Raw genomic sequence first — 10,723 nt, 5'->3', positions numbered from 1 at the left:
ATATGGGTATCTAAATCTAAATGTTATTAGGTGTTTAAGTTATGACATCGGATGGAAGCTGCATAACAAATCTCGTTGCACCTATGTGCAATGACAATAAAAGATATTATTATTATTATTATTATTATTAATATATAAAACAAAAAGCAAATATACTGATGTAATTGAAAGCAGAATGCCCAGTTCGGCTCTGATCAAGGTAATGATGAACCCCCCGCCCACCCACCATCCCCCGTCACTTTCCCTCCTACCTTGTCTCCTTTCTCTTCCGGTTCATCCTCGTTTAGAAATTCCCGCTTTGGATATGGAATCTGACAGCCGGAAAACACGCTGAAATTTGAAATAAAAAATTGTAAACATTAGAGAGAGAGATCAAAGCAGAACGTTACAGGTTGAGGTTTTATGGCTACACTTTGCAATTCAAAACAAGTCCAGTCAAGTCAAGAGAGTTTTATTGTCATGTGTCCCAGACAGGACAATGAAATTCTTGCTTGCTGCAGCACAACAGAATATTATAAGCCAAAATACAGAACAGTTCAGTGTGTCTATATAGCATAGACCACACATATACACATAAATAAACAGATAAAGTGCAATAGGCTGTTACAGTTCAGAGGCTGTTTGATGGCGAGTTTAATAGCCTGATGGTTGTGGGGAAGTAGCTATTCCTGAACCTGGATGTAACAGATTTCAGGCTCCGAAACACAAAGTGCTGTTGCAACAAAGTGCACACAAGGTTAAGGAGCAAATGTGAAAGCACTCACATGAGATAACACATTCAAATCTCTTTGACCGACCAATTTGCTAAATTATGTCCCTCCATGCGCCCTTTCAGCGCCCTATGTGTGGCGACTATTTGCATACGTTGCAAGCAAAGAATTTCACCGTGACTTGTCACATGTAACGATAAAGTGTTAATTAATTAATTCAATCAATATGCTCGATCATGTAAAGAAAGGAACTGCAGATGCTGGTCTATACCAAAAGATAGACACAAAATGGTGGAGTAACTCAGTGGGTCAGGCAGCATCTCTGGAGAAAAAGGATGGGTGAAACTTCGGGTCCACACCCTTCTTCAGACTGAAATAGCTAAGTTATGTTTTGGTCATCACTGTGACCAAAGCATAAGACCAGCGTGGCCGGACACCATAAGACCAGCGGGCGGTTACCAAACCCCGACAGGTAGAGTGGATGTGGAGATATTTCCACTAGTGAGTGAGTCCCAGGTGAAGTAAGATGGAACGACTGATTTCCTTCAGTAGAGGGGCAGAGGGTGCAGAACTATATCCTGCACTCTGCATCTTCCCCCTTTGCACTAACTATTGTACTTGAATGTGACTTGATTCATGTACAGTATAGTATGAACTGATCTGATCTGCTAGTGGATGTGGAGAGGATGTTTCCATTAGTGGGAGAGTCTACGACCAGAGGCCATCGCCTCAGAATAAAAGGACGTAGCTTTAGGAGATGAGGAGGAATTTCTTTAGTCGGAGATTGATGAGGGTGAAGGCTGTGGAGGCCAAGTCAGTGGATATTTTTAAGGCAGAAATAATAGACAATAGACAATAGGTGCAGGGGTAGGCCATTCGGCCCTTTGAGCCAGCACCGCCATTCAATGTGATCATGGCTGATCATCCCCAAACAGTACCCCGTTCCTGCCTTCTTCCCCATATCCACTGACTCCGCTATCTTTAAGAGCCCTATCTAACTCTCCCTTGAAAGTATCCAGAGAACCGGCCTCCTCCGCCCTCTGGGGCAGAGAATTCCACGGACTCACTACTCTCTGTGAGAAAAAGTGTTGAAAATGCTTATCCTTATTGAGACAGATGGCACAATGGGCTCGGCACTAGCCCGAATCTGAGGCACTGAGAATTCCACAGTCTCACCCCACTCTCTGTGAGAAAAATGTGTTTCCTTTGGGGTCAATGCAAGTTCTAAAATGTGCTTACTAAGATTATTATTATTCTTAAACTGTGGCCCCTAGTTCTGGACTCCCCCAACATCGGGAACATGTTTCCTGCCTCTAGCGTGTAGAAACCCTGAACAATCTTATATGTTTCAATGAGATATCCTCTCATCCTTCTAAACTCCAGAGTGTACAAGCCCAACTGCTCCATTCTCTCAGCATATGACTGTGGTCATGTGATCATGGCTGATTATCCACAATCAGTACCCCATTCCTGCCTTCTCCCCATATCCTCTGACTCTGCTATCTTTAAGAGCTCTATCTAACTCTCTCTTGAAAGCGTCCAGAGAATTGGCTTCCCCTGCCTTCTGAGGCAGAGATTTCCACAGATTCGCAACTCTCTGGATGAAAATGTTTCTCCTCACCTCCGTTCTAAATGACTTACCCCTTATTCTTAAACTGTGGCCCCTGGTTCTGGACTCCCCCAACATCGGGATCATGTTTCCTACCTCTAGCATAATCTATATGACTAAAGGTCTGATCTTGACCACTTCCTGTTGTTCTGTATATTGATTTTAGAAAAAATGCTGCCACTTACGGCAGTGATTTTTGGCCATCTTACTCAGAGTCCCCCTCCGCCGCGCAGAACAAGAGGATTTTCCCCATCGATGAAAAATAAAAGAGTTATTAGTGTTTAAAAAATGTTGAGATTCTCTCTCCTGAAGGCCACGCCCCTTCTGGAGGGACCTTAAAACCCGGAAGTGTGGAGGTGCCTCCGTTCTCTGCAAGATGGGGGAGCGAGAGGTCGCAATTTTCAGTCTGAGCTGTGAATAACACTGAACACGTCTACTAAACTGTGAGTGGTTTTTACTGACCTGTCAGTGGCCCTAATGTGGTTTGAAAACGTAGTTTGAAAATGCAAAAGTGTGTTTTGGTTTGAAAGTGCTAAAGCTGCGTTGCCTTTGGTTTTGAAAGTGCTAAAGCAAGCTGCCTTGCCTTTGGTTTTGAAAGTGTTAAAGCAAGCTGCCTTGCCTAATTAGAGCTGCCTTGCCTAATTAAAGCTGCCTTGCCTAATTAGAGCTGCCTTGCCTAATTAGAGCTGCCTTGCCTAATTCGAGCTGCCTTGCCTAATTAGAGCTGCCTTGCCTAATTAGAGCTGCCTTGCCTAATTAGAGCTGCCTCGCCTAATTAGAGCTGCCTAATTAGAGCTGCCTTGCCTAATTAGAGCTGCCTTGCCAGATTAGAGCTCCCTTCTGTATAATTAAAAGTCTAATCTTGGCCACTTCCTGTTTGTGCTTTATATTGATTTTAGATAAAACGCTACCACGTACGGCTGTGATTTTTGGCCATCTTACTCAGTCCCCCTCCGCTCATCAGGTGCCGAGGATTTTTCCCATCGATGAAAAATAAAAGAGTTATTAGTGTTTAACAAATGTTGAGATTCTCTCTCCTAATGGCCACGCCCCTTCCGGAGGGACTAAAATCCCGGAAGTGTGGGGGTGCCTCAGTTCTCAGCAAGATGGAGTGAGAGGTAGCAATTCTCAGTCTGAGCTGTGAATAACACTGAACACATGTCTACTAATCTGTGAGTGGTTTTACTGACCTGTCAGTGTCCTTAATGTGGTTTGAAAATGCAAAAGTGTGTTTTGGTTTGAAAGTGCTAAAGCTGTGTTGCCTTTGGTTTTGAAAGTGCTAAAGTGAGACATCACACACAGACTCGGATTGAACCCGGGACTTTGGCGCTGAAAGAGCTATGGACCTGGTGCTGAAAGATGGAAAAGGCTGCCGAGCTCTTTGTTAACAGGCATGGGATAATCGGCTGAATAGCTCCTGTGTTATTGAAAAACATCACTATGAAAATAAGCAAAATCATAGAATCGTAAAAGTTATGACACCCTTTTTTATTGCTAACGTATCCTCACGCCAAGAAGCTGGATGCTGCCGTCAACAGCAGACTGTCCCGGATGCCTACGAGCCACCCCAGTAAACCAACTGCCCATCCTCGCTGACTGCGCCAGAGATCCAGGTTCAATCCTGACCACGGGTGCTGTCTGTATGGAGTTTGTACCTTCTCCCTGTGACAGTGTGTATATTTTCCGGGTGCTCCGGTTTTCTCCCACACTCTAAAGACGAACAGGTTTGTAGGTTAATTGGCTTCAGAACAAATTGTAAATTGTGTGTAGGATAGTGTTAATGTGCGGGGTTTGCTGGTCAGGGTGGACTCGGTGGGCCGAAGGGCCTGTTTCTGTGCTGTATCTCTAAACTAACCAAACAGCACTCTGAACCAAACATGGGTTAGAATCTAATTCACCTTGAGCATTTCCTGAACTAACATCTATCGATCTCTGTGGGTCTAGAGATCATCCTTTAGTTTACTTCAGAGATGCAGCGATGAAACACGCCCCAGGTGACAATAGACAATAGGTGCAGGAGTAGGCCATTCGGCCCTTCGAGCCAGCACCACCATTCAATGTGATCATGGCTGATCATCCCCAATCAGTACCCCGTTCCTGCCTTCTCCCCAAATCCCCTGACTCCGCTATTTTTAAGAGCCCTTTCTAGCTCTCTCTTGAAAGCATCCAGAGAACCGGCCTCCACCACCCTCTGAGGCAGAGAATTCCACAGACTCACCACTCTCTGCGAGAAAAAGTGTTTCCTCATCTCCGTTCTAATTGGCTTACCCCTTATTCTTAAACTGTGGCCCCTGGTTCTGGACTCCCGCAACATCAGGTGCTCCAGTTTCCTCTCATATTCTGAAGACATACAGGTTTGAAGGTTAATTGGCTTGGGTAAAACTTTGGATTGTCCCTAGTGTATAGGATAGTGCTTGTGTATGGGGTGATCGTTGGTCGGTATGGACATGGTGGGCCGAAGGGCCTGTTTCTATCTCTAAAATGTATAGTAAAGATAGGCACACGGATATGCAGGGAATGGAAGGATGTGGATCACGTGCAGTCATAGGATAATAGTTTAACATGGCATCAAGTTCAGCACAGAAATGGTGGGCTGAAGGGCCTGTTCCTGTGCTGAATAAGAAGGAGCTGCAGGTGCTGGTTTACACCGAAGACAGACACAAAATGCTAGAGTAACTCAGCGGGTCAGGCAGCATCTCTGAAGAAAAGGAACGGGTGACGTTTCAGGTCGAGACCCTTCTTCAGATCTGCAGTGTGATGAAGGATCTCGACCCGACACGTCACCTATCCATGTTCTCCACCGATGCTGCTTGACCCGCTGAGTTTCTCCAGGATTCTGTGAAACGTCACCTATCCATGTTCTCCACAGATGCTGCCTGACCCGCTGAGTTACTCCAGCACTCTGAGAAACGTCACCTATCCATGTTCTCCACAGATGCTGCCTGACCCGCTGAGTTACTCCAGCACTCTGTGAAACGTCACCTATCCATGTTCTCCACAGATGCTGCCTGACCCGCTGAGTTACTCCAACACTCTGTGAAACGTCACCTATCCATGTTCTCCACAGATGCTGCCTGACCCGCTGAGTTGCTCCAGCACTCTGTGAAACGTCACCTATCCATGTTCTCCACAGATGCTGCCTGACCCGCTGAGTTACTCCAGCACTCTGTGAAACGTCACCTATCCATGTTCTCCACAGATGCTGCCTGACCCGCTGAGTTGCTCCAGCGCTCTGTGTCAAAACTATTCTATGTTCTATACAATAAAATCAGAACAAGAGTTCAAACTTTGACATGAGAACATATGATAACCATGTGTTCAGCCACATTAGTCCCCCTATAATGAGGTCAGTTTACAGTTTAGTATATTGTCACGTGTACCAAGGTACAGTAAAAAGCTTTTGTAGCGTGCTATCCAGTCGGCGGAAAGATTGATTAGTAGGGCTGGCTGTTACAATCCCTAAGATTTTTCACTACAATTGACATTCTTGGGTATGACCACTAGGTGAATTTGCTACCAATCAGACACATCTTCAGTTGTGTACCTCAACGTCACTGGGTGTTTCGGCCTTTTATCACAAGACACCCTCAGTCGAGGCAGGCCCACCACAGGGTGATCACACCTGGGTGTGTGTCTTATTGTTAGCCTCTACATGGTCACGTGGCAGCCCAGACAGCACTTTCCTCTTCAGCCACAGCCAGTGACTGCTCCATTAGGCGGCAAGTTCTTTTATTGCCCTCCTTTGTGCCTGCCCTTTGACTCCTACTTCCCTCAAGAACCTTGCGGTGGAACTGGCCACAAAGCCCCTGCACCCCACCTCCACTGGACACACCCTAATTCCCCTTTCCCACTTGGGAAACCTGAACGGAAACCTCTGGAGAGTTTGTGCCCCACCCAAGGTTTCCGTGCGGTTCCCGGAGGTTTTTGTCAGTCTCCCTACCTGCTTCCACTACCTGCAACCTCCGGCAACCACCTGTAACCTCTGGGAACCGCACGTAAAGCTTGGGTGGGGCGCAAAGTCTCCAGAGGTTTCCGTTCAGGTTTCCTAAGTTGGACAGGGGCATAACCCTCCAACCTCTCTCCTCTGCCTCTGCTACAAGGTTTGAATAACGAAGCTATGATTACAATCGAGCCATTTACAGTGTACAGATACATGATAAGGGAATAACGTTTAGTGCAAGGTTAAGTCAGCAAAGTCTGGTCAAGGATGGTCCGTGGGTCACCAATTAGGTAGATAGTCGTTCAGCACTGCTCTCTGGTTGCGGTAGGATGATTCAGTTGCCTGATAACAGCTGGGAAGAAACTGTCCCTGAATCTGGAGGTGTGCGTTTTCACACTTCCATAAGAGGGAGTGGCCAGGGTGCGACTGGTCCTTGATGATGCTGCTGGCCTTGCCGAGCCAGCGTGAGGTGTAGATGGAGTCAACGGAAGGGAGTGTGTAGGAAGCAACTGCAGATGCTGGCTTAAACCGAAGATAGGCTGGAGTAACTCAGCGGGTGAGGTATCTCTGGAGTAACGGAATAGGTGACGTTTCGGGTCAATGGAAGGGAGGTTGGTTTGTGTGATGGTCTGCGCTGCGACATCTGACTGCATTTTGACTGTACTATCCAAGGTTTATTCCAGTTAAACCCATGTGTAGACACACTTTCTGTGCACGCCAGGCAGCATCAGATGCTTCCCACATGGACTGAAGGAAGGAAGGAAGGCCTGAAGGGAGAAATGCCAGTGGAACAGGAAAGCATTATGGAGGCTGGAGAGGAATAATGTGTTATGTGTTGTGGGTGAAGTGTAGGAAGGATTGTGCAGGGATTATCCCATGCTGTGCAGCTGATATTTTTTCCAATACAGGCAAGTGCCATGTGGCTGTTGCAAGAGAAAACAATGCGAGATTGTATTGTCAGGCCGTTGAAAGCCAAAACAAATGTACTGTCCTCTCACAAGACCTTGAGTATTCATCTGGAATGCTGAAATGATAACCGCACAGCATGAAAAGATTCAGAGGACAGCCGGTCTAATATAAAGCCTTGAGAGATATAGAATCATAGTTGTTCAGCGTGGAAACAGGTTGCACACAGGGGCCGCAGCGGGTAGAGTCGCTGGCTCACAGCGCCAGAGACCCGGGTTCCATCCTGACTACGGGTGCTGTCTGTACGGAGTTTGTACGTTCTCCCCCTTGACCTGCGTGGGTTTTCTCCAGGATCTCCGGTTTCCTTCCACAGTACAAAGACGTACAGGTTTGTACGTTAATTGGCTTGCTAAATGCTATATAATGGGTATAATTGTAAATTGTGTACGTGTGCGGGGATCGCTGGTGGGCGAGGACTCGGCGGGCCGAAGGGCCTGTTTCCGCGCTGTTCTCTACACCAAACTTCGGCCCAGCTCCGCCATTCTGACCAAGTTATCTAACGAGTGTCCAAGGAAGAACTGCAGATGCTGGAAAAATCGAAGGTAGACTATAATGCTGGAGAAACTAAGCGGGTGAGGCAGCATCTATGAAGAGAAGGAACAGGTGACGTTTCGGGTTGAGACCCTTCTGAAACGTCGCCTCTCCTTCGCTCCATAGATGCTGCCTCACCCGCTGAGTTTCTCCAGCTTTTCAAGATTCAAGATTCAAGAGAGTTTATTGTCGCGTGTCCAGATAGGACAATGAAATTCTTGCTTTCCTTTAGCACAACAGAATATAGAAGGCATGAATACAGAACAGATCAGAGTGTCCATATACCATTGAATAAATATATACACATGAATAAATAAAACAGATAAAGTGCAAATAAACAGATAATGGGCTGTTAATGTTCAGAGTTTTGTTTGGGTTGAGTTTAATAGCCTGATGGCTGTGGGGAAGTAGCTATTTCTGAACCTGGACGTTGCAGTCTTCAGGCTCCTGTACCTTCTACCTGAAGGTAGCGGGGAGATGAGTGTGTGGCCAGGATGGTGTGGGTCCTTGATGATGCTGCCAGCCTTTTTGAGGCAGCGACTGCGATAGATCCCCTCGATGGACGGGAGGTCAGAAACGATGATGGACTGGGCAGTGTTTACTACTTTTTGTAGTATTTTTCGCTCCTGGGCACTCAAGTTGCCGAACCAAGCCACGATGCATGCTCTCTACTGTGCACCTGTAGAAGTTAGAGAGAGTCCTCCTTGACAAACCGACTCTCCGTAATCCTCTCGGGATGGTTTGCTTTCTTTATAATAGCATTAGTGTTCTCGGACCAGGAGAGATCTTCAGAGATGTGGACGCCCAGGAATTGGAAGCTCTTGACCCTCTCCACCATTGACCCGTTGATATAAACGGGACTGTGGGTCCCCATCATACCCCTTCCAAAGTCTACAATCAGTTCCTTGGTTTTGCTGGTGATGAGAGCCAGGTTATTGTGCTGGCACCATATGGTTGGTCAGTCGGTCGATCTCACTTCTACACTGACTCGTCCCCATCAGTGAAACGTCCCGCAACAGTGGTGTCGTCAGCGAACAGTGATGCGTCCCTCAACAGTGGTGTGGTCGTTTTTGTCTACCTTCAAGTTATCTAACAAAGTTACTCCTATTTGCTCGCACCATATCCCCCTTAAATCTTCCTATCCATGTAGCTGTCCAAGTGTGGTTTTAAAATGACGCGATTGTACCTGGCTTCACCACTTCCCCTGGGGGTATGTTCCATGAATTTACACACAGGGTGATGGAACGAGCTGCCAGAGATGGTAGTCGGGGAAGAAACTATCACAACATGTAAAAGATATGTGAGCAGATGCATAGAGTTGTGAATTTATGGAATTCCCTGCCACAGAGGGCAGTGGAGGACAAATCACTGGATGGATTTAAGAGATAGTTAGATAGAGCTCTAGGGGCTAGTGGAGTCAAGGGATATGGGGAGAAGGCAGGCACGGATTATTGATAGGGGACGATCAGCCATGATCACAATGAATGGCGGTGCTGGCTCGAAGGGCCGAATGGCCTCCTCCTGCACCTATTTTCTATCTTTCTATGTTTCCAAATGTGGCCTCACCAAGGTCTTGTACAGCATGTAACATGACAAACGCTAGTTACAATCATCATTGTTGACAAACATCAACGGGCCCGGTGCCTTACAATGCCGTGTATGTGGGCTCGCCAGGAGCTCATCCGCCCTTTGACAGGTCTTGTTTATGGTCCCGCTGGGGGTCCACAGCCCCCTCCTCACCTGGCAAACCAGGTGGGGGAGACGGTTTAGTTGCCGACTATCTGACCATGAAGCAGGTAGCACGGGATTACATGGCACCCGTGGCGGGGGGAACTTCCCCCAACCTAGTTACAATGGTAGACTTTTAACTCTATCAAAACAGTGAATTCAAGACTGGGTTGTCATTTAATACAATGGCAGATCAGTTTGTGTAGGAAGGAACTGCAGATGCTGGTTTACACCGAAGAGGGACACAAAATGCTGGAGTAACTCAGTGGGACAGGCAGCATCTCTGGAGACAAGGAATAGGTGGGATTTTGGATCGGAACCCTTCTTCAAACTCCATTGTCAGACTTCAGGGTCTGAAAAAGGGTTCTGACCTGAAACATCACGTATTTCCTTTCTCAAGAGATGCTGCCTGTCCCACTGAGTCAAGAGCGGAACTCACTATCAAAACATGGAGGGGACGGGGGACACCATTTTATTTTTACGGCCACGCGCGCATGCGCACGCTCACACACACGCGCGAGGCTTCGGAAGCTCAATCCAAGCGGAGATTTTTAAATCGGGATCACAAAAACTTGGGGGGGATGTCCCCCACCTCTCAAAACATGGGGGGGACGTGTCCCCCTCTGGCCCCCCCGGGTTTTCCGCCCCTGCACTGAGTTACTCCAGCATTTTGTGTCAGTCTGATGTGGATCAGTTTATTCGTTTGTGTACGAAGGAACAGCAGATGCTAGTTTAAATTTGAAGATACACACAAAAAGCTGGTGTAACTCAGCAGGTCAGACAGCAGCTCTGGAGAAAAAGAATACGTGACGTTTCAGGTCGATGCCCTTCTTCAGACCCAATAGGTGACGTTTCTCCGGAGATGCTGTCTGACCCGCTGAGTGCCCAGCTTGAGTGCCCAGGAGTGGAAAAGACTACAAAAAGTAGTAAACACTGCCCAGTCCATCATCGGCTCTGACCTCCCTACCATCGAGGGGATTTATCACAGTCGCTGCCTCAAAAAGGCTGGCAGCATCATCAAGGACCCACACCATCCTGGCCACACACTCATCTCCCCGCCTTCAGGAGCCTGAAGACTGCAACGCCCAGGTTCAGAAACAGCTTCCTCCCCACAGCCATCATGCTACTGAACTCAACTCAAACAAAACTCTGAACTCAGTCTGAAGAAGGGTTTCGGCCCGAAACGTCGCCTATTTCCTTCGCTCCATAGATGCTGCTGCACCCGCTGAGTTTCTCCAG

The 10,723-nt window shown here is 47.3% G+C and overlaps 1 protein-coding gene across 1 annotated transcript in view; it reads right to left on the bottom strand.

The window, feature by feature from the left end:
- Positions 1-251: 251 nt before the first annotated feature.
- Positions 252-10,723, bottom strand: part of cdk19 (cyclin-dependent kinase 19) — a gene marked incomplete at its 3' end in the record, with an annotated part of 215,960 nt that continues 205,488 nt past the window's right edge. Inside the window, exon 12 of the mRNA XM_055665333.1 lies at positions 252-330. Within this exon, the coding sequence (XP_055521308.1) occupies positions 252-330 (79 nt within the window). The remainder of the gene's footprint in view (positions 331-10,723) is intronic.

The sequence above is a fragment of the Leucoraja erinacea genome, unplaced genomic scaffold (genome assembly GCF_028641065.1).
Source record: "Leucoraja erinacea ecotype New England unplaced genomic scaffold, Leri_hhj_1 Leri_117S, whole genome shotgun sequence".
NCBI lineage: Eukaryota > Metazoa > Chordata > Chondrichthyes > Rajiformes > Rajidae > Leucoraja > Leucoraja erinaceus.
This window is presented reverse-complemented; position numbering and strand designations above follow the sequence as displayed.